The sequence below is a fragment of the Amphibalanus amphitrite genome, unplaced genomic scaffold (assembly GCF_019059575.1).
Source record: "Amphibalanus amphitrite isolate SeventyFive unplaced genomic scaffold, NRLGWU_Aamphi_draft 000069F_arrow, whole genome shotgun sequence".
NCBI classification, from domain to species: domain Eukaryota; kingdom Metazoa; phylum Arthropoda; class Thecostraca; order Balanomorpha; family Balanidae; genus Amphibalanus; species Amphibalanus amphitrite.
In genome coordinates, this window is record NW_024881565.1 from 201,960 (window position 1) to 224,818 (window position 22,859).

The 22,859-nt window shown below is 50.1% G+C and overlaps 1 protein-coding gene across 3 annotated transcripts in view; it reads right to left on the minus strand.

The window, feature by feature from the left end:
• LOC122379021 (smoothelin-like protein 1) overlaps positions 1 to 22,859 on the minus strand; it is a 44,536-nt gene that overhangs the window by 9,516 nt on the left and 12,161 nt on the right. The window contains exons 1-5 of one of the 3 annotated variants that reach the window (XR_006256116.1): positions 17,805 to 17,877; positions 14,733 to 14,808; positions 9,365 to 12,724; positions 6,022 to 6,078; positions 4,961 to 5,054 (exon numbers count right to left, since the gene is read on the minus strand). Coding sequence is in view for 2 of the 3 variants with exons in the window: in XM_043360867.1 (XP_043216802.1) it covers positions 8,625 to 8,666; positions 14,733 to 14,808; positions 20,143 to 20,208 (184 nt within the window). In the remaining variant the exon portion in view is untranslated. Of the gene's footprint in view, positions 1 to 4,960; positions 5,055 to 6,021; positions 6,079 to 8,624; positions 8,667 to 9,364; positions 12,725 to 14,732; positions 14,809 to 17,804; positions 17,878 to 20,142; positions 20,209 to 22,859 lie in introns of those variants that run through there. The other 2 variants (XM_043360867.1, XM_043360868.1) reach the window with 2 other exon arrangements.

The window sequence follows — 22,859 nt, forward strand, 5'->3', positions numbered from 1 at the left end:
TATTCCAGGCCCATTTTTGATTTTTTTTATGCGATATTAGGTAAAAACAGAAGCTTCTTATCCTAGGAAAAATAAAATGGGAAATCTTTCAAAGGTGGCACACTACCTTTAAGCGCTTATCCAGGGTGTCCAGAAAAAAGATACTAGGGAAATTAAGTCGCATTCATTAACGCACGTGCAGATTTTTTTCCAACTTCATGTGCTTATAGTGCAAGATTTGGCAAAACTCGTGAGCACTGTAATGAGTCGTTGGAAAGTTGTCCGCCCGCCCTCCGAGATGGTCAACATGACCATCAGTCACCTGCAGACCGTGCTAGTGCTGGAGCAGATCCGCCGGAAGGCCGCTCACATTGAGTATCTGCTTTAGGGAGCTGCCGCGACTAACCAAAGGGTTTATATGCCATGTGGCACCTGCTGTCTGTTTTGCCATATTTTTGCGAATACAAGCATGTGCCATTTTAAAATGTGCGGTGTTTATTTTCGGAATTACAGCAAAAAATAATAGTATCCTTTTTCTGGACACCCTGTACTAGAGCATACAAATATAACGATCTTCGAGCAGTTAATTAGCATGCAAACATATCAGTTTGCTCTTCAGGTAAATTAACCCGCGACCCATTGCGCGCTTATCTAGATTCAAGATATATAGCATACAAATATAACGATCTTCGAGCAGTTAATTAGCATGCAAACAGATCTTGCTGTGTAGGTAAATTAACCGGCGACCCATTGCGCTATTCAGCCGAGTCCGCCCTGCCGGGTGAGGGGGCGGGGGGGGGGCAGATTTTGCTCCCTGTCTACACCGGCGAACAGATGGTTGAAGAAATACGAGGAAGACGGCAATAGAAAGCTGTCTACAAGACGAATCTTTGGAACACAAAATATTTTGCCTAACTAGATTATTAGGTCAGGTCAAGGTAAACGTCAATTTCAAATACTACATGTTTCTATACCAATGGCTTTAGAACCTTGTTGGCAAGGAATCGATTCAGATTAATTACCCAGTGCGCGTTTTTAAACTACCAAGGTAATATGCATTCCACAAAACGTCATACAAAACTCAGGATTAAGGTCAGGCCAGGCCACCAAAGGTAAAGATATTAAATAGAATATGAGCGAGCTATGCTTCATAAGTCATTTTACGAGAGAGAGAGAGAGAGAGAGAGAGAGAGAGAGAGAGAGAGAGAGAGAGAGAGAGAGAGAGATACGGTGTATTTAGTTCATGGCTGCGAGCATTTGCCCATATAGCGCACGTGATAACAGTACAGCAGTTTTGAGGCACTGCAAATAAACAAATGCAACTACATTGGCGCAATTACGATAACAGTAGCGTACAGGCCATATTCTATCTGGACGACATGATATCCAGGTTAATGAGCGAGGTCATATGTGGAATGCATGACCTCCTCAGGCGAGTACCACAGCAAAACGTTTCAAGAGTGTTAGAACTTCTCGTTTCTCTGCCGGATATCGAGCCTCTCGATTTCGGGAATAAGTCTTGATGTGCTATCGACTTGAGCATCTGTTTACCGAGTCTTAAACATAAAGTCTGTCTTCTATTAGCGAGTGTTTCCAGGTTAAGGCGTTGTAAGATGTCCTGGTAGCTTTCATCGTATCCGGCGATTATTTTGACGGCCCGTTTTTGTACCTTTTCTATTTTCTGAGCCTGTTGAACAGTTAGTCCGGCGTGGAATACAGGGGCGCAGTACTCGAGCAGTGGCCTTATGTATGTGGTATATACCTTAACCAACTGCTCTTGTGGCGGCCGAAACCTCTTCATTACATGCAGCATGTAGAGGGCTCGGGATCCCTTGGACACAATGTCATCAACATGTTTCTGCCAGGACATGTCACCGGATATCGTGATCCCAAGTAATCTTGCGTGGTCAGTTGTTGGTATACTGCTGCCATTAAGGTCTATATCCGGTAAGATAATAGGCTTTTTGGCTGTGTAGAAGTGAAGAATCTGACATTTTTCTGTATTCAGCACCATCTTGTTCGTGTTGGCCCATTCCGACAATTTATCCGTTACTTGCTGTAGGGTGCATTCTTCATTAAATTGATTCACAGAGCATGCTTGGAAGACTGTTAAATCATCTACATATTTAAGCCTCCTTTCGTCTTGGACGGCGGCATCGTTTATCATAGCCAGGAAGGCTACTGGTCCCACTAGGGTCCCTTGTGGCGCCCCACAGGTTATGGGGCTCCACGTGCTAATGCTGCCATCCGGCATCTTCACTCGTTGGTGTCGGTCCTGAAGGAAGGAGCAGAGCCAATGTGCGTAGGCAGATCGGAGTCCCATGTTCAGGAGCTTCTGTATGACTGTAGTGTGATCTATTAGATCAAAACCTTTTCTGAAATCATACATAATCATGGAAAATATTTTGTCCGACTTGTCCAGCTGCGTGAATAGGTTGTGCAGTAGTCTGACCAGGTAGTGGGCAGTCGATGCTCCCTTTACGTTGCCGTACTGACGGATGTCGATCTTTGGACTTATGTCGTGGAGAATGAGCGGTACCATAAATCTTTCAAAAACCTTCATAAATGTGGGTGTGAGGCTGATGGGACGCAAATCTCCTGGCGAGCGCGGCTTGTCTTTCTTGGGTACCGGTGTGATTGTAGCCCGTTTCCAAACCGAGGGCACCTGGGAGCTTTTTAACGAGCAGTTGAATATATACGCTAATGGAGTTGCTAATTCTATTGAGAATTCCTTAATCAACCTTGCAGGTAATTGACCAGTGGAGACAGCCATATTTTCTCTGATCCGTGAAAGATGCAGTGCCACTTGCCATGGCTGGATATCGAAAGGAATGTCATTCGCCGGTAAGTAACACGGGAGTTTGTCCACTTGTAGTCCCTCATAGGTCGTACAGACTTGGGCAAAGTGTCTATTTATTAGCTCAGCTGCGGAATCACAAGTTGCTTCATCTGTGGTTTTGAAGTCCCATGACTTCGGCTGCCGATTAGTTAATTTGGACACTTCTCTGTACCATGATGCCTTTTTGCCCGATGAGACTTGACCCATCCGCTTTCTGTACCATTGGGTCTTCGCAGAACAAATCTCAGATCGTACTTTCTCACGTAGCTGTTTGAGGCGATTGGTTTGCTGGCGGCTGTGTGCCCTGTTACGTAGGATCAATAGTTCTTTAATCCTCTTCGTCATCCACGGAGGATCATTTCTTCTGCATTTATACGTAATCTGCGGGAAGAATGTTTCGTAGGCAATTTTCAGTTTATTTTCAAGCACCTCGGCTGCTTGATCTACATCAGTAAAGCTGGTAATGTCATTCCAGTCTTGTTCACATATCCATTGGCCAAACTGTCTGATGTTCGAGGCTCTCATCGGTCTTGCGGTGCGATATTGGTGAAATTTCTTGTTTTGTGCGCTACCGATCCAGACAACCGTTTCATGGTCCGATGTACCAATGGCTGGAATAATGGTAGGCGTTCTCTCTGCTTCACAATCAGTTAAAATCATGTCAAGAATTGACGCACCTCTGGTAGGTTCCGTAACGATTTGCTTTAGGTTCAATTGCTGTGCTAGTGAATGGACATCGAACACACTATTGAAATCTCCCAAAAGAACAGTTTTTGCTTTGGGCCCCTTTACTCAACGAACGGCAATGTAAATACTAAATTAGTGATATGAACCATATCTGAATGAAGTGCAGGTCGAGGTCAGGTTAAGGTCAGATCAAATAAAGTCAGATGGGCTTTAAAGCTTATTTAAAAGACAAAAAGAGTCCATCTGTTGCAGTTTTCACGACAAATTTAATGATGTTGGTTTTATTTACGTGCAAGGCTTAGAACATCAAAAAATGGTGTGTCATGAACTCACTAAAATATCAATAACTCTTATATTTTTGACCAATTCGTCATAAAAATGGAATGTAGGCTCGGGCTCTTAGTAGGTACAACGTACGTACTTACTTCTCTTACAAGCGTTCCGTTTTTATCAGCTCAATATTCTGGATTTATTGCTCAATCTACCTATTTTTTAAGCTTTTGGTCAAAATACAAAACAAGACAGCATTTGAAAAACAAATTACAATCGTATAAACGTTTGTTTGTTATTGTTTTTAATGCATATTTTTCCCTACCTAAATCTGAAAATGCTACACACGCCTGTTTTTTGTTGTTGTTTTTTTTAGTAAAAGTAGCGTCACAAGACGTCATTAAAAAAAAAAAAATACAATCGTACAGAAATCGCTCAACTTTTCAGGGATCACGCCTCATTGAGGCATGAGAGGGTACTAAAATTCGAAGTAGCATGCCAACATTTAGATAAATCGTTTTCTAAGAAACGGCCAACTTAGCAACCCCCCCCCCCCCCCCCCCCCAAGTTAGTACCTACCTTTATGTGATTAGGTCCTATTGAAGCTGAGGTTAGCGCTACCAAAAAAAAACATGGCAATCAAATAGGAAGCAACGTCGATAAATAAGACCCAATGAAGGAGTTACACTAAATTAGGAAGCAGCAGGCATGTTTTTTGTGTCTAAGCGACTACCGAGGAAAGCCATGTCCATTAGCTTCAATCCACGCACGGACGAGGCCTTAGTGGAAGGAAGAGTTCCTTTGCCTTTTAAAAGGTAAGATAAAAGGTAAGTACCTTTTAGTACCTTTGACAGCTGAAGTCGCTTCACCTCGTGTGGCAACTGAGTAAACAAAAATAGTAGCAACTTACAGAACGAATCCCTAGATGTTCTTAAAACAACTCTACTGAGTTTTAGCGTCTCATTGTTCTGTGGTTTTTGTATCATCTGGGAAGTAAGTATCTCACAAGAGGTGACACCTGGATCCGTCCGTGCGTGTAAAAAAGCGACAGCACCAAGACCAAAGAATATAAGAAGAATGGACCATTTCAGCATTGAGCAGATCTGTGTATATTAATGCACCAAAGCCAGACACACCAATTGTTATAACAAATATACGGAGGAAGAGGATGGCCAGTCTGCTTACACCTGGTTTGTGATCACAGCCGAGCGCTACGCAGTTCTCTAAATGCACTACATTCTCTCCTTTGCGAAGTATTTTCTGACTAGGTCCAGAGTATCTGAAAGAAGGGCTTACGTTGGTGATGAGTCCAAGCTCTGATATCATACATTGATGGCGCTTAGTGCATGATTTATCTGCTTTGCAGTAATGAGTAACATTTATTTCTTCATTGATAATTAGCTTTCTGCTTCAATTCCATTTTCAGCTATCCCAATTGATTTTACCGAACTACCTACGTAATGTCTCGACAGTGGAGAGTTAATCCTTATGCATATTGGGCGGGGGAAAAGGTCATTTTGATGAGAGATAGACTGTGTAATGACAGGCCATTGATTGGTCACCTAAGACCTTGCATAGCATCACACTTCAGCGTGAACGACGGTGAGAAGGCATCGTACAAATTTGATCAGGTGAACGGAATTATTCGCAGAAAAAGCATATAGGTGAGTAAGGTGGGAAATCAATGGGAGTTCTGGAAATGGAATTAAAGCGAAATTCTGATGCATGGAGCGCAAATATAGATTCAGATACAAAACAATCGTCGTATCTACATCGACCGTAACGCTCTCAAGGTCAAATAAAGATACTATGTAGAACTAGCTTACGATCAGTTGTGCTAATTTTCTGTAAAGTAATACACAATAAAAATATAAATAAACAAAAAAGCATTCACTAAAAAAACATTTCATTTCTTCATTTTCCGAGAAAAAAAAACAACTGCCAAAGCGCATAAGTTCAGCCATTTGTGCTTATGGGGCAATGCTGTCGTTTCTCTGCCGCACTGGCGCTTAGACTGTGCCGCAGTACTGTGGTGTCGGGCGGAACAGCCTACTCGTACGAGTAACTAAACCGCATTTAGCTATAGAACAACTCAGCAATGCGGCACAGTTCATCCATTAAGTTTCATTAATTCAGAACGAATAAATAATTGTACCGAATTTCCTAACCTACAAAATGGTGGTTATCATATTTAGCAAGGATCAATTAAAGCTTAATCTTGAATCATGGATTCGATTTTTACGCACCGTCGTCAATCTTTTTGCTTCGAGATTTGCTGCTGCTCTTCGAAGAGGAGGTGGATGCTGCAAGAAGTGGCACAAATACACCACATGACACACACCAAACTACGGGAGTATACAGGGTGGAAACTGAGGGGGTCACTGCAGGTTCAGGTCAATATGTTCAACGATATTGCTAAAGCGGGTTTCTCAACGATACATATTATTGCCAATATAATATGATGTAAGATCTAAAGATAACTGACAAAATCGAAATTGACAAACACGCGAGATAATGGTCATATTTTGCTCAGCAGCAGCTGAACAGAACATTCACTTCCCGGCAGAGAAGGGGAGGGACGGTCAGCTGAGGTATCTAATAAGTTGAACGGTTATTGTGGCTATAAAACTATGAAATTCATTCTCGTAATACTTAGGGTACCAGTAAAACGCCTTTTGGGCGAAGAACGAGCGAGCGAGATAGTGAGCTCTGCACGTGCGGAAGGGCGAGAGGGTACTTCCAACGGGGTTGCGCAAAGCACCCTTCTAACCGGTCACTAGCATTGTACCAAATTTGAACGCAATCGGCCCAGCCGTTCCTGAGATCTGGAAGCGGCATTCTGCACGTGCGCACGTGCAAACGGGGTCCAAACTGAATTTTGCACGGCACCCTACTAACTGGTCCCCAACCGTGTACCAAATTTGAGCGCAATTGGCCCAGCCGTTCTCAAGATCTGGAAGCGCCCCCTGCACGTGCGCACGTGCAGTAGCACCCTAACCGCAACACATGGGAATGCATTGTCTGGTGGGTGCCTACCTGTATGCCAAGTTTCAGCGAAATCGCCCCAGCAATTACCGAGTTATTAAAATGGGAACAAATTTGACACCTCTTATTGTTGTATTTTGCACGTGCACTGGGGGTGACCCACATGCATCGAGAGTATCCTATTTTTGGTAGAAGGGATGCTGCTACCCTACAAAAATTACCGCAAGCCAATCGCCCAAGCGGCTGCTGAGATATGAGCCTCTCAAAATCACTACTTTTGCAAAACAGCTTGAACACCCTTGACTTTTCACGTGGCACGTGCCACGACGGTCACTGAGATGTATCAAAAGTAGTCAATTACGAGGAAGAAGGGATGGGGCTACCCAACAAAAAAGACCGCAGGCCAATCGGTCGAGCGGTTGCTGAAATATAAGCCTCTCAAAAGCGTTACAGGCCGGGCCGGGCCGGGCCGGGCCGCTCATACTGAGATTTTTCCGTTATATTGAAAAGACTCACTTCGCTTGCTGCGCTCGCTCGCTCGTAACAAGCGCAAAGAGACAGTCGACAGACATAAATATAAATACCAGTAAAACGCCTTTTGGGCGAAGAACGAGCGAGCGAGATAGTGAGCCCTGCACTTGCGGAAGGGCGAGAGGGTACTTCCAACGGGCTTGTGCAAAGCACCCTTCTAACCGGTCGCTAGCGGTGTGCCAAATTTGAACGCAATCGGCCCAGCCGTTCCTGAGATCTGGAAGCGGCATTCTGCACGTGCGCACGTGCAAACGGGGTCAAAAATGACTTTTGCACGGCACCCTACTAACCGGTCCCCAACCGTGTACCAAATTTGAGCGCAATCGGCCCAGCCGTTCTCGAGATCTGGAAACGCCCCCTGCACGTGCGCACGTGCAGTAGCACCCTAACCGCAACACATGGGAATGCAGTGCCTGGTGGGTGCATACCTGTATGCCAAGTTTCAGCGAAATCGCCCCAGTAATTACCGAGTTACTGAAATGGGAACAAATTTGACACCTCTTATTGTTGTATTTTGCACGTGCAGTGGGGGTCACTCACATAGATGAAGAGTATCCGAATTTTGGTAGAAGGGATGCAGCTACAATATAAAAATGACCGCAAGACAATCGCTCAAGCCGCTACTGAGATATGGGCCTCTCAAAATCACTACTTTTGCAAAACTGCTTAAACACCCTTGACTTTTCACGTGGCACGTGCCACGGCGGTCACTGAGATGTATCACAAGTAGTCAATTACGGGGTAGAAGGGATGGGGCTACCCAGCAAAAAAGACCGCAGGCCAATCGGTCCAGCGGTTGCTGAGATATAAGCCTCTCAAAAGCGTTACAGGCCGGGCCGGGCCGGGCCGGGCCGCTCATACTGAGATTTTTCCGTTATATTGAAAAGACTTCGCTTCGCTCGCTGCGCTCGCTCGCTCGTAACAAGATATCACACCGATAGAGAACTGAGAAAAGTGTTGAGAAAAATGGAAGCATAGAAAAAGAAAAGGATATGGATAATGGATAAAAAGGGGTAGAGAAAACGGAGCCTATAGATGCAGAGATAGAGGCGAACATGGAAAACAAGTCAGAGACGAAGGCAGGAACGGAGATGTAGATTGAAGATATATGTTTAAGAAATAGTTATACAAGTTAATATATCAAAGAATAAATGAAAATCCAGTAGGTAACAGGTTGAGATACCTACATGTAGACTCACATCTGTTACTTGTTAGGGCAGGGTTATAGGGTTATAGGGTTATAGGGTTATAGGGTTAGGGTTATGTCTAAGTCTAGGTAGGTATACTGTATAGTCAAAGCCTGGTGCAGGCACAGCGTGATGAATTGGCTGACCTTTTTCGGCGGCGGGAGGCGGCGGCGGCGGTGGCGGAGCATCTAGAAACAAGAAAAATGACGCTAATGGCGCATGCCGGCAACGCTGTCACGTTACTGAATGAAGCCAAAAAAAAAATCGAAATTCATCTCGGTTAGATCAAATCAGGTTACCATGTTATCACTGCAAATATTTATGAACATTCAAAAGTGTTGTGTTGTACCAAATGTGATCTAATTGAAAGGCTGTTACTTTATTTAAACCACAACATGAGCTCAAAAACGCCATAAAGGCATAGGTACAAAACTAAATAAAATAATCATTGCACATTAAAAACATTGAAGATGATATATGGAATTGCAGCTATAATTTGAGTATTCTGCTGATGAAGTAGGTTCACCTTTAAAGAGGCTGCGACTAAATTGCTTTGAAATTATCAGCTTCAATGCTTCCAACGACTGTGATAATTCACATCACGGCGCAGCCCGTAGTCGTCCCATGGTAAGCGTCTTGTCAGCTCTGGGCCACGGCGTCATCGGCATGCTGTCAAATCACGTCAAACACATGCACACACCACCCCGGACACGAGTTAGGAAGCCAGCGGCGCCGTGGGGCCGCGCTAAGCCGTGCAGTCATTTGGATCAGGGTCAGCGCCAGTGGCATTCGCAGAAACGCCATGAGCCGGCCGTGGACAGTGACGTCATCCGTGACGTCACTGGCCGCGGCGCGGCGTCCGTCTCCCCCCGACGCCGCCACTTACAGGAGCCCAGTCCGACGGCCATGCTCGCTCCCGTGCTGCTCTCCCAGGCGTGCTGACGACGGGCGAACGAGCCGCCGGCCGCTGCCGGCCGCCGCTGAGCAGAGCGCATGTCGCCGACCGTGTGCGACTTGGCGAGCGCGTGCGGCGCGCGGCCGGCTGACTTACCCGCCGGCGCCGCCAGCGCCAGGTCATCGTCGTCGAGCAGGTCGTCGAACGAGCGCGCCAGCCGCTCGTCCTCGCGCTCTCGGAAGAAAGAGTCGAGCTGCTGCTTTTTCTGCTTGGCGCTGGCGGCGTCGAAGCGAGCCTCGAACGGCCGCGAGCCGCCACCGCAGCGCAGCATGTCCGAGCTGCTGCTGCGCTGCAGAAGGCTGCCTCCGCTGCCGGCCGCCGGAGACCGGGGTCCGGCCGTCCGAGCCGCGGCCGGCGGCGGGCGGAGCGGTGACGGCTGCTGCTGCTGCTGCCGCTGCTGATGTTGCCGCTGCGCCTGGTGCTGCTGCCGCCGCTGATACTCCTGCTGAGCCTGTTGCTGTTGTTGTTGCTGCCACAGCTGCTGCTGCTGCTGCTGCTGCTGCTGCTGCTGCTGCTGCTGCTGCTGCTGCTGGGAAGCAGCGCGGGCCATCGGCGCCGTCCGCAAGTCGGGACCGTGATCTCGCGGAGGCTGCTGTTGCGGTACCCTGGCAGACGGCGCCGTCGGTAGCGGAGCCCCCGAGGCGCGGGCCAGTGAGGCGGTCCGCAGGTCCGGAGCGGCGTCACATGACAGCTGTTTGGGGAGTGGCCACGGCGGCGCCCGGCCGCGACCCGTCGATGCGAAGGCCGACATGTGCCGACCGAAGTCGCCCGACGGCGGCCGGCCGGCGGCAGAACCCGGCTCGGGTCGCGGCGGCTCGGCGCCCGACAGCGAGGCAGCGCGCTGTTTGACCCGGCCGGAGCCGCGAGCGCCGGCCCAGGGCGGCCGGGAGTCGGGCTCGGCGTCGGCGGCGGACTGCAGCGGCACGAACACCCGTCCTCCGCGCTCCGGCGTCTGCGGGGAGCCCCCAGATCCCGAGCGGGGAGAGGTGGAGCCCTGGTGGGCGGTACGAGCTGGGCTGAGCACCCCCGACGGAGACAGGGGTGGCGTTGACTGGTAGACGGGGCCGACCATCTGCTGTGGGTGGTGAGGCACCGCCGGAGGCTGGACTCGCTGCACGGGGGGCTGCTGCATGTGCTGGGAGACCGGCGGCTGATGCTGAACTGGCTGAAAGGGCTGTTGCTGGTGCTGCTGGTACGTGTTGAGCTGCTGGTGGGCGGGATGCTGCTGATTTGGACTGAGAGCGTTCTGTGGACTATGTGGATACTGTGGATTGTGTGGGTATTGTGGGTTTTGGAAGTACTGTTGACTGGGTTGATGCTGTGGACTGTGAGGATACTGCGAGCTGTAAGACTGCTGGGAAGCCTGGTGGTCGGTAAAGCTCGGATGATTAGCCTCCTGGAGTCGGTGGGCCTGAACGTTTGGATGCTCCTTGTATTGCTGAAAATTCTGAGGTTGTCCCTCAAATTGAGAATGAGTGACAGGCTGAGACGGACCTTGACTTTGCTGGAATCCTTGACTTTGAATATGGGCCCGATGCTGCTGAGGGGCCGGATAAAACTGGCTTGGCTGAGGGTGGTGTGGCCCTGAATGCTGAAGATTTGCCTGCTGCTGCTGCTGCTGCTGCAGCTGCGGGTACTGCTGAGCATGGTAATGCGGAGGGGACTGAACGTGGCTAGGAGCAGGATGGCATTGCTGAGGCCCATAATGATGTATACCCTGGTGAGTAGTATCCTGATAATGTGGTTGTTGAGCGTTGAACGGTCCTTGTTGATGAGGTGCGCCTTGTGCAGTACCGGGACCGTGTGCATACTGAGGACCGTGAATGTGCGGAGGACTGGGCTGGTGCTGCAGGTCTTGCTGCTGCTGAAGTGGTTGAGAGTACTGGGCCTGGTGATCTGTAGGACTGTGGCTTGTGTGCCCGTTCGGTGGCGGCTGGGACTGATTCATGTTGTGGTGGCGGTAGTGGTAGGTGACGTCCGCCTGCAGGTTTGGGACAGGCGGCGCGTCCACGGGCTGGGTATGCACCGGATGGGGATGGTGGTGAGGACTGACGGGAGGACGCTTTGTAACGTGATGGTCGGGTGGAACCATGTGTGGGTGAGGTCCCTGCTGGATGTGTCCGTGATGAGGATCGCTCACTCCCTGACTGTATGTGGGCTGAGCGTAATGCGATTGAATCGGCTGATTTTGCTGGGAATCGTTTGGCGAACTCTGTACGTAAATTCTATCTGGAATTCGTTGCTGGTGAGGAATGACTGCAGTTCCCGGAAGTTGCTGATGTGGCTGCTGTTGATTCATCTGCTGTAGCTGCTGCTGCCGCTGAAATTCTTGCTGTTGCTGATGTAACTGCTGCTGTCTGTGCATTTCTTGCTGCTGTTGATATTGCTGTTGTTTTTGCAGCTGTCGCTGCTGCTCTTGCTGTTTCTGTAGCTGCAGTTGCTGCTGTTGCTGTTGAAGCTGTTGTTTCTGTAACTGCTGCTGCTTCTGCTGTTGTTGCAGTTGCTGCTGGTGCTCCTGCTGAGCACGTTGCTCCGCCTGAAGCGCTGCCATTTGTGACTCTCGCTGGCGCTCCATGTTTTCAAATTTATGGAACGGCGTCTGCTTTAGTGGCATCCTTTCCCTGCCGAAGATGTGTTCGGCACTCTTGGATCGCGATAGGGCGTGTCGCTTCTCTAGCGCGTCCGGTACAGACAGCTTCCGCGTCTGTTGAGGTGGCTCATGGCGGGATGGTTGTGGAGGCCCGTCGACGCTGCCACTGGGAGCGTACATGCTGCGGGTCTTCTCCAGCCGCGTGCGCCGGTCGGCCGACGGTGACGTGGGCAGCGGGCCCGGCGCGTCGGCCGCGTTGAAGGCGCTCGCCAGTCGTGTGACGCTGGAGGAGCGGGCCGAGGGCCGCACGTGGCGCGTCCAGGGCAGGTGGCCGCCGCCGGCAGACGGAGACGGCAGTTCAGCGGACGCCGGCCGAGCCGAGCGGGCCCAGATGGGCTGGCTGCACGGCGTCGGAGAGGTGCCCTCGGGGGACACAGACTCCACCACTCGGGCCTGGCGGGCCCACGGAGGGTGGCTGACGACGGGTGAGGAGGGCGACACCAGCGGCGGCGGCGGCGCTGACACGGCGTCCCTCCGACCCTCGGACGGCGCTCCGTCACCGGCCGGGGAGGTCGTCTCGGCCGTGGCTGCCACCGGCTGCTGGTCGGCGGACGGGGACGGCGGCGGCAGCTCGGCCGTCTGCGTCTCCTGGGTGACGATGCTGCAGGTGTACTGTGCCGGCTCCGTGGCGCCGCTCGACTCTGAAACAGGGTCGCTAGTCTGAGCTGACGGTGTCTGTTGGGGAGGAGCGGGGGCGGACGGCTCGGCACCGGCCGGTGGCCGGCCCAACTGACCAAGAGCCTGCTCTCTGGAAACGCGGGACGCGTCCGACAGGTACTCTCTGGTCATCTGCTTGGACAAAGCAGATGTCAGAGAGGCGCGGGGGTCTGGGGAGCCGGCGAGTCGCGGTGATCGCTGGGTCTCCCGATGTTCAGCTGCCCCTTCGGGAACCAGTCCGCCAGTGTCTCCCTGTCGCTGAACCCGCGAGGACGACGACTGAGCGTACTGTCCGCGCGACTCGTGAATGATTGCACGTTGTGGCACGAGGGCGTCATCTGCATCACTGTGCTGGGTCGCGGTCACTTCCTGTTGTCCTGCTGTGGGCTCTGGCTCCCTTTGCTCAGGTGGCCGGCCCTGAGTCGAGCCCGGGAGCGCGTCTGCCTCCTGATCAGAGCCGGTGGCACCCTCTCCATCCGTCCGCTCCTGTTCCGAGTCTCCCGCCTCTCGCTTCAGCTCGGAGTCGATGGCAGCGCGGATGGCGGCGAAGTCGTCCTCGCTCGCTCCGATAGTGTGCGGCCTCGGCTGCCTGCCGTTGCGCCGCGGCGGCGGGCTCGGCGGCCGTGCGTTGGACGCGTTCACGGCGGCCACCACCCGCTGCACGGAGCTGGAGGCCGGGTCCCGGCGGGCGCCCAGCCACGGCGGTGGCGGCGGGCCGTGCCGCAGCCGCTGCGGGGACGCCACCCGCCGCCGCTGGTACTCCTGGGACAGCCGCCGCGAGAACGGCTTGGCGCTGGCCGTGTACAGAGTGGACGCCGGTTTAGGCGCGGCCGGTGAGGCCGCCGGCGCTTCCCCTCCCTTACCCTCACCACCAGGTGCCCCCGCCTGTCCTGAGGCTGTCACCCGTTTATCTGTGTCCGACTCTACCCCTGTCGGTTTGCGAGCGGCAGCCAGCCGGCGCCGAATCCCCGCCAGCTCCTCTCGGGTGATGCCCACCGTTTGAGCGCGCCGCACACGCCGAGACGCTCCGCGCCGGGGCGGCGGCACTGGCGGCACCTTCTGCTTCAGCGAGCTCTGCAGCCGGTCCACGAGCTGGAGCACCTCCGATCCGCTGGCAGCAGCCTCCTCCTCGCCTCCAGTCCCTCCGAGGGACTGCCGCAGCCGGTCCAGCACGGCCACGGCCTCGGAGACCAGCTGCGGGCTCGGCCGGCGCCGGTCGGAGCCGCGCAGCTCCTGCAGCAGCGCGCCGAGCTCGCCGCCGTCCTCGCCGCTCTCGGTGCCCGAGTCGGAGACGGCGCCCTCGCTGGCGCGCCGCGCCGGCCGCCGGTGGCGACGCAGCGAGCCGCCGAGCCGCTCCAGCGCGCCCGGCGACAGTGCATCGTCGGCTGAAACAGAGGCGGCCGGCGTCAGCAGCTCGCTCGGCCCGCCACCTGACGGTGGCATCCGCCCACCGCCCTCTACCGGCAGACGCCGGCGGAACGCCGCAGGACGCAGCCCGAACGGTTTTAGGAGCGATCTGGTCCGAACCGTTCAATGCAGAAAACGAGTGAGATTTTTAGAATCAATTGGCCCAAAAGCACCAAACAATAAACAGCCTCGATGTGAACAGGTGAGTAGCACAGAATGGGATGGACAATGGCCACCTAGTTCACGCCCGTCTTTTTCTTACTTTTTTGCTCCAGCTATTTAATTTGATCGCTCCTAAAATCGGGAAAGCTTTGTCCTGGGCCGAGTAAATAGGTGATATCAAGGATGAATCTAAAAACTTCACGGCAACAAACCAGCTAAAACATCAGCGTACAGCTGGGCTCGGTGAGATTCAAACATGCTTTTGTGCGCCGTCGGGTGAACAAAGGCGAGAGGGAACAAAATACGACTCTCAAAGTGGCCCATTCGAATCGCTCTATGGGTCTTAAAGATTAACGCGGAACGCAAGTGGTGGAATGCATGCAAGCCGAGCTACATCAGAGAAGATCCAACAGCACCGTTTACCTGGTCCTCCGGGCATGATGTCCATCAGCCGAGCAAAGATCTTATTCTTGTCGTTGAAGTCTTCGCATGTTTGCAGCTGCGGCCATACAAAGCACAGCATTAGATCAGAGGTTAACGTTTAAAAGTCGCATTGTCAGGAGTTAAGCGCCAATGCAAGACCTTTAAAACAATGGTCTAGCGCGGTTTTGTAGCATTGCATGATTACATAATGAATATCTTTAAATACGCAGCCGGGCGATAAAGCTGCATAAACAGATCGTAGTTAGATAGGAATAGCCTTTTACAGAAAAGATACAGTCGCTTGGTTTTCCTATGCAATCGCCTTCGCCTTTAGCCGTATTGCGGCACCAAAATAGCATCGGCTGTTGCAACCGTCTCTGACAGTTTGCAGTGTCAACATTCAGGGCGACACATGACAGTGACATATTTCAGACAGATTAAGACCAGAACCGAGTCACGTCAGCACCATTGGGATACGAATTACGAATCAGAACAACAGCGTGTCCTGTTATCTATCAATGCTTAATAATGGATAGCGAAATATCTCTTTGAACAGACAAGTTTGATAAGCGGATTAAATATATACGTGCCCTTTATTTCATCAAAGTGATCATACGCATGGTTTAACTTTCATATGAGTAGCGAAGCAGGCAACCATGTTTAAAAATATTGTTTTTCATCCCACTTTTACTTTTTCCTTCGTGAAAAGTCATCATCTAAATCCAACGTCGGGATCGGCGTCAGTAGGTACCACACAGTTATCGGTGAAATCATTGGGGTCATTTTCAGAGCATATGAAGATGTCTGAATCAATGCGAGAGTCAATATCGACTGTTCGTCTGTCAAGTCCGTCTGTCAGTCTGTCCGTCTGTCACAGCTGTCGACGCCCTGGCCTGCGCTCCCCTCTCCCCGTGCCAGTCTGCCGCGGCCTCCAGCGTCCACTGGCGGCCCTCCAGGCCTGGAATTTCGCCGCTCGCTGGCCGCCGTCAGGTCGACTGGACGGCGATTATTTGTGCTGGCCGCCGACCGGTTACTGTTCCGTCCCGGCCTGCAGTGGCGCGCCGCGACGTGGTCACAAACAAACCGTTCTCTCCGGCAAACCGTCCGCAGCCACACTCGGCTAACAGAGCTGCTAAACATTGGCCCGCACCTCGCCGAGTCCCGGTCTTCACTCACTATATTTAGCGTCAAAACCAGGTGAAAGCCTCCCGGTCGGGCCGTCGACCGTTGCCCCAAGCCCTCGTCTGTAGCCAACTAGGCCACCGGTCGGTCGAAGCCGCTCAGGTCTGGTCGAGGGGGGACAGTAGATAGCCGAGCAAAAGAGAATATGCAATGTGCATGATCGTGCGGGGCTTATCGACTTTTAGGGTACGAGTATGTTCTGAAATAGCAATAAATGCCAGCATAAGCGACACAGCAGTAAACGCGATAATTTTACAAATAACCGTTGTTTCTCGACAAAAGGAACTTTTGAAAAGAAGGCCGTGCGGGCTTTGTGTGTTAATACATTCCTGCCCGGGGCTGGGAAAATTTAATGGTGTCACCGAGTTTTTAATTGAAAGTACCGAGGGCCGGTAGGCCCGAGGTACTTTCGATTAAAATACGAGGTGACAACATTAAATTCTCCCAGCTCAGGGCAGGAAGCTATTTCCCATACATGCGTAGCATGGGAGCGTTGCAAATTTTTTGGAGGAACCTAAACGCCCCAATTTCAACCTTGTTGAGTCTTTCGTGGCTTTGGTTTGTTGCAAAATAGCGTCAAAGTTTAAGTTTTATATGGTGATGTTTCACTTTATTCATGACAAATAATAAAATCCTTGCATCAAACACAATGTAGGTAGGTATATCATAAGCCAATCAAATAAAATGGACGATAGATAAAATGAAGTTATAAGGAGCAAAATGATGCCCTTCAACTTTATGATGTGATGTCATTCATAATGACGTCATACATTTGAGAGGTGCAGGAAAACGTCGAGGGGTGCAGGAAAACGTCGAAAGGTGCAGGAAAACATATTTTCCTGCATGTCTCGGAAACCAATCAGCATTGACTTCTCGTATGTTTCAAAAGTGCAGTATAATGCACGTGCCATTTTAATGCCTGGCTTTCTCGATTTAAACGTGCAATGTTGCATGTATGGGAAAGAGGAAATCAGTCACAGCTTTTACGCTTCTAAGTTTTTAGAACCAAGACGACCATCGCTGAGTATTCTCACGAAGTGTTAACCTTGTCAAAGGTAAACGAGCTGTATCTTTGGTACGCATAAACGCAAATTCAAGATGACATTTTAACATGAAGGATAACATAAGGAATAACGAAAACTGTAAAGACAGTTGACTTGAGTATCTTCATTTCACCTGCATTACCTACTATTAGTTTATCAGCTTTACCTTTAAAGATTGGAATTTTCCGAACACCTACAAATGATGGATGATTAAAACTTAATTTTGCGTTTATGAGTGTAAGCGGTATAGGCAAAATTATGCAGTTGCCAGTCGCAAACTGGGAGCTGCACTTTCAAGGAAAAAAAGGGGCGACAATGGGAGGCATAGGAGATCGGAAAGTCGTTTTTGTCGACAGTGAAGAGCGAAAACAATTACGGAGAGGTCTGGTCGGCTTGGCAGTTTTCAGTGATTCCTGAGCTCAGCCACGAGAAAAGGCAGAACGACAGGCAATCCATTTAACGGTTGCCTTTTCATAGTAGTTTCAGACGACCAAAACAAAAACATCCATGCAAAAACTTTAAGAAAGTGATTTCAAGTGTCAACATTGATATAACATCGATGAGTTGGGGATACAGCAAAAATATTTACGGAAACAACACAGCTTGCGAAAAAAAGAAGCCATTCCTTTAGAGAATAACACAAACATGGAGCAGTCCGCGACACCCTCCCTTTGTTTGTCCCTGAGAGGGACTTGTACAATGAAGCACACCTTTCGTCTCACTCGTTCTGATTATGGAGTAGCCACCTCTCCTCACTACAGCAGAGTTCACAGTACAGTTGACCCAAGTCAGGAGAGCAGACGTTGGTCAAGGTCACACGCAGCACGTGTCAAGGTCGCCGACTGACCTCTGGTGCCCGCAGGCGGCCCGGCAAGGTCCAGGAGAGGCCGACTGACTCTGCAGCTGGTCACAGAGCGAATGTCAGGCCGCCCACAAAAAGGCCGCTCGGTAAAAATAGAGCGGCGGGGCGGAGCCAGTCGGCAGCCCCCTGTGTGACGTCACGGGTCAGTGACGGTGCCAAAAGGACGCCGTGTCGCCGCCGCAGTTCCAGGTGACACGGACGGGTGGCCAGAGTCTGGCAAATGATCCATCGCAGCCGCTGCCGGACCAGGCTGACCTTGGCAACTCGCAGCCTTGGCCCAGTTCGGTGGAAAAAAAATGGGGTCTGTGGGCTGTGGGCTCAAGCCGGTGGGAGGCAGCATGACCCAAAGGTGGGGAGGATGCGGGCATTGTGCAAAGGTGTCGCGCTTCACTCATGGATCTTTTCGAAGCATGCGTGAGGGATTTTTGAAAATTTCCGATTGAGATATTTTAAAACTTTAAGCTCATTTAGGCTTCTTTTGGGATCATCAGAAAAATATATCGCAAGGCGTTTAGTTACCCACCAAGGGAAACTCTAGGCAGATCATCTGTCTCTTTCTCCTTATGACAAGTTGCACCGACCCCTTAACAAGTTGCATATTATTGGACTAATCCTTTAGTGATTTAATGTTGTAACTATACCCAAACGTACATTTTATTGGACGAGTTACGTCAAATACACCGACGCACCCTTATGCGATCTAAAGCCCCAATCATGCAAATACAAGCAAATACCTATATTATTCCGCAAACATATTGCGAACACACTTACTTTTAACTTTCATAGCTCTTTGGATTCCAAAACATGAAGCATGTAATCAATGCAGCGGTTTGGGACGTTTCACTGGCTTCTAACACGGGCTTCAGCCATAGGCGGCGGAACGGGGAGGGCACCGGGGCACCGTGCCCCCCTTTGATTTTGGCATTTTAACATAAGCCCTATGGGCGTTGCATGGAAAGAATGGGACCAAAAGTCGGCAGTGTCCCCCCCCCCCCTTAATTGAAGGTGTTCCGCCGCTACTGGTTTCAGCCGGTTCAATCCCCAATGGGTATTACGACTGAGCCTTCCACAAGCTGAGATAAAGGCGCATTTTATACCAACAACAGAAAAGTGGGCCATTAATTTGGCAATTGGTGGCAATCCTTACTTGGCAAAGAGTCTGAATGCAAGCGAAATACGTTTAAAGACATTGATCTATTTGGCATTGTAAATGGCCATCGAATAATATTTTGATAACGTTGATAGTAGGTATTCAAACTATCATTTGGCAATGACTGCATGTGAGAGAATAGCAGCTGAAAGGAACAGGACATCATCTTAGCATACAAAATCGCGAATAGATCGTAGTGCTGCCCACGGTCACTAGATGGCACTAGTGGTAGGCGCCTGAAAGTATGCTGTACCGCATGGCCTGGTCGCGATCTGTGAACCACAACGGTTACAGTAGTGAAGCAAGTCTGCTAGCTCTATCGAAGGCACGGACACTGGCGATAATCCCGGTTATTCTGACAATAAAATCCAGACTCCTTTCATCTCCCCAGCCGCTGATCATCAATCCCGGCCTACGCCTTCCTAACTCGGGGCCTGCCGACTGGCGGTCGATGGCCTGCGCGTTGGTACGTGGCCTCTCTCCGCGGACTGTGAGAGCTGGGGCAGCTTGAGTTTCAAATAGGCGTGATATATATGTAGATAAAGTTGTACCCATTAAGGGTATGTGCTTGAGACACGCAATGCAAACGTGGAGGGACTGAATATTTGAGCAACCTCGGAGGGCGGGGGGCCAGGGCCGTGCGGCCATGGTGTTGCTCGTCCAAGTGAAAGCTCCGACTCTCGACACAGAGCACGAAAGATATACGAGTAGGTACACCGGACAGACGAGTATGGGCTCATACAGTGAGCAACTAGCTAACCATCCTTTTCAGACATACCTGTAGATGCTGACGCAGACGGCGAGACAGAAAAACGGACATACGAATATTAGGCATACCTACAGCGACTAGTTGATCAGCCCATTTCAGACAGACATACAGCGAAACAGAGACACACAGACATAGCAAGAAAAAAAGAAAGAAACAAAGAAAGAAAGAAAGAAAGAAACAAAGAAACAAAGAAAGAAAGAAAGAAAGAAAGAAAGAAAGAAAGAAAGAAAGAAAGAAAGAAAGAAAGAAAGAAAGAAAGAAAGAAAGAAAGAAAGAAAGAAAGAAAGAAAGAAAGAAAGAAAGAAAGAAAGAAAGAAAGAAAGACAGAGTTAGAGGGAGAAAGAGAGAGAGAGCTAGAGAGAGAATGGAGGGAGGGAGGGAGAAGTCACAGAGCCGTTACTTACCAAATGATGGAGCTGGGCTGGCTCATAGATGGCGTTGATGTTTACACCGCAGATCACCAGCGGTGCCTGACGAAACAGAAAGGCGATCATTGAGTCATTGAGCATGCCAACTGCGACACTTCAGCATCGGCCATGCCCAATTGTTGCGAAAAATTCCAGACCATCCGAGTGAATAAATACAGGTCACGCTCGTTGCTATATGGACAGCAGTATAATCTGAGACAGATAGATGCTATAGACGACCGATATATATCTCTAAGATCCTAAGCAGCAAAAAAAAAGAAGCTGTCTTCCTCTGTCATTTAGGTACACGGTAACAAATTGGCACCGAAAAAAGACGTCCTGAGACCAGTTTTACCAACAGAAAAATAGCCGCATGCCGGATTTTTTTTTATGGGTAAAACCGCTTCACCTATGGAGCGTAAACGGCTTATCTATCTGCGTACGTACCCAGTGCTTTTACGCTCCGTATTATATGTGAAGCGGTCTTTAGGCAAAAACTTCCGGCAGGGGCCATTTTGCTGTTGGTAAAACTGGCCTCTGGTGCCATTCAACGTTTCTGGTATTTTCAAGCTACATCGCCCGACGAGTAGCGACTTAAATATTTGAGAACGTCCGGAATCCGCATATACAGGGTGATCCAAAAAATTGGAACCCCTAACTTAAAATGTCTGTAAGTCCGAAAGCTTTCACTTTATTGACAAATTGCAAACATCATTAGAAAGAGCGTTCAATTCTCTATAAAACCAAGTTAATTGAACTTAACTATTGCTATAAATATTACCCTAGTTGTAGTTATATGCCTATAAAATTTGTGTCACGAAACTCAGTGAAACGGTTTTCAACATTATCCGCAAATGAGTGATTTGCGGTTTGCTGTTCTGACCATGTCGCATGTCTCGGAGGTTCATGAATAAAAATAGCTCATTCACGTGCTATTGTAATGAATTTAATTTCAACAGGAGCAAAAAACAAAATGTCATTCGGTGCTCCGTGCCACACGGCCCACTCAGTGGTCGAGTTTCAGGAACAGGCCTGCTCGGCCTTCATCGAGCCAGATGAAGGCCTGGCCACCGAAGATTCCTGTCCTCAACCCTTTTAACTTATTCGTGTGGAGCGAACTGGAGCGAATGGTGTACAGAGGTCAAGTGGATCAGCACCATCGAGGAGCTGAAGGAAAGGCTGACGGCCTGCTGGGACCAGTTGTCCCAGAGACTGCTGGCCCGCGCAGTTGGAGCCGTCCGCAAGCGACTACAGGCCTGCGTGACAGCCCACGGAACTCGGTTTGAGCACATGCTGAGATGAACAGCGGAAGCTAGGATGCGTGTATCTGTTTTATTGTGTGCTTCTGCGTAAACTTTTATGCATTAAAATTGAATGTGGATGCGGTATTAGTAAAAAACAACAGATGGAGTGCTAAGGGATTTCAGTGCATTGTTAACAATTGGCGATTTCGTTTCACTCAGTTTTCTGACGCTCATTCCGAAACCTAACAGTGTGTCAATACTTTACAGCATACATGCACCAACTTGACATGATTTTATAGAGGATTTAATGCTCTTTCTAATGGTGTTTGCAATTTGTCAATAAAATGAATACTTTTGGACTTATAGACATTTTAAGTTAGGGGTTCCAAATTTTTTGGATCACCCTGTATTTACAAAAGATATGTTCTTATTTAGGATCCGTGCAAACTCTTGGAAATGAATGGGCTCCACTACACTGCTGGCTATAAAGGGCACTCTATAGTAATGGAATGGAGTTAGTTTGAAAGGACGATGATCACACGACTGAGCGCACCAGGTGCACCGTAGACTACATGTATATATGGTATTAGGTATTTTCCTTGCAGGAACATAAGCGGAAGTTTACAACCGTGTCCTATGCGGGTCGTAATCTACCTATCTACCTCTGAAGTAGTCAATACGGATCACAAAACTAATGATGCGGAGTATTATTGCCTTTGTAATAAGGAGACATCTGTTTTAGGGAGAAAAAGTCTATATTCGCACAACCGCAACGATTCTGTATACCCAAGTCTGACCATCAGATCGTTTGTGTTTGCAGACGGTGACTCAGCGAGACACCATTCTCCAGGTGTCATCCCTGCCCGGCCGGCCGTCAGCTGACCGTGACAGATGGCCATGACAGTCGGCCCGTCACCTGCCATCAGCACCTCCCCCCCCCCCACCCCCACCCGTCCCTGCCCGCGCCGCGCCGAGCGCCGCCGTCGGCTAACTTGGGCATGGGGCGCCGCGCCGGCGACCGGCCGCGCCCGGAATAACGCTGCCTCTGCCGGCGCCCGGGGCCGGCAGCGCGGTGCCAGAAACTGGTCCAAGGGCGCGCCCGCCGGCCGCACCGCACGGGAGCCGCACTGCAGCGGAAGGCAGCGCCGGCGCCCCGGCGGCAGAGGCGGCCGGGAACATGTGACCTTTGTTGGCGGGGAGGGTGCACATGATGCATACAACGTTTAGCTGAATTGTTCAAAAGCAATGCACTAAGATCTTGTAGGTCGTACAATGCTTGCCTTGCCAAGGATCAAGGTTACCATATAGGTAAGGCATTGTTTTCCCAAGCTATCTAGGGTAGACCGGGGCAAGTCGCCCCGCCGAGGTATTTATTATTATTTATTTATTTATTTATTTCACATCATAGACCCATTCCACACAAGCGTGGCTATTCTAGGATCAGGGTCACAATTAAAAAATAAGGATAGT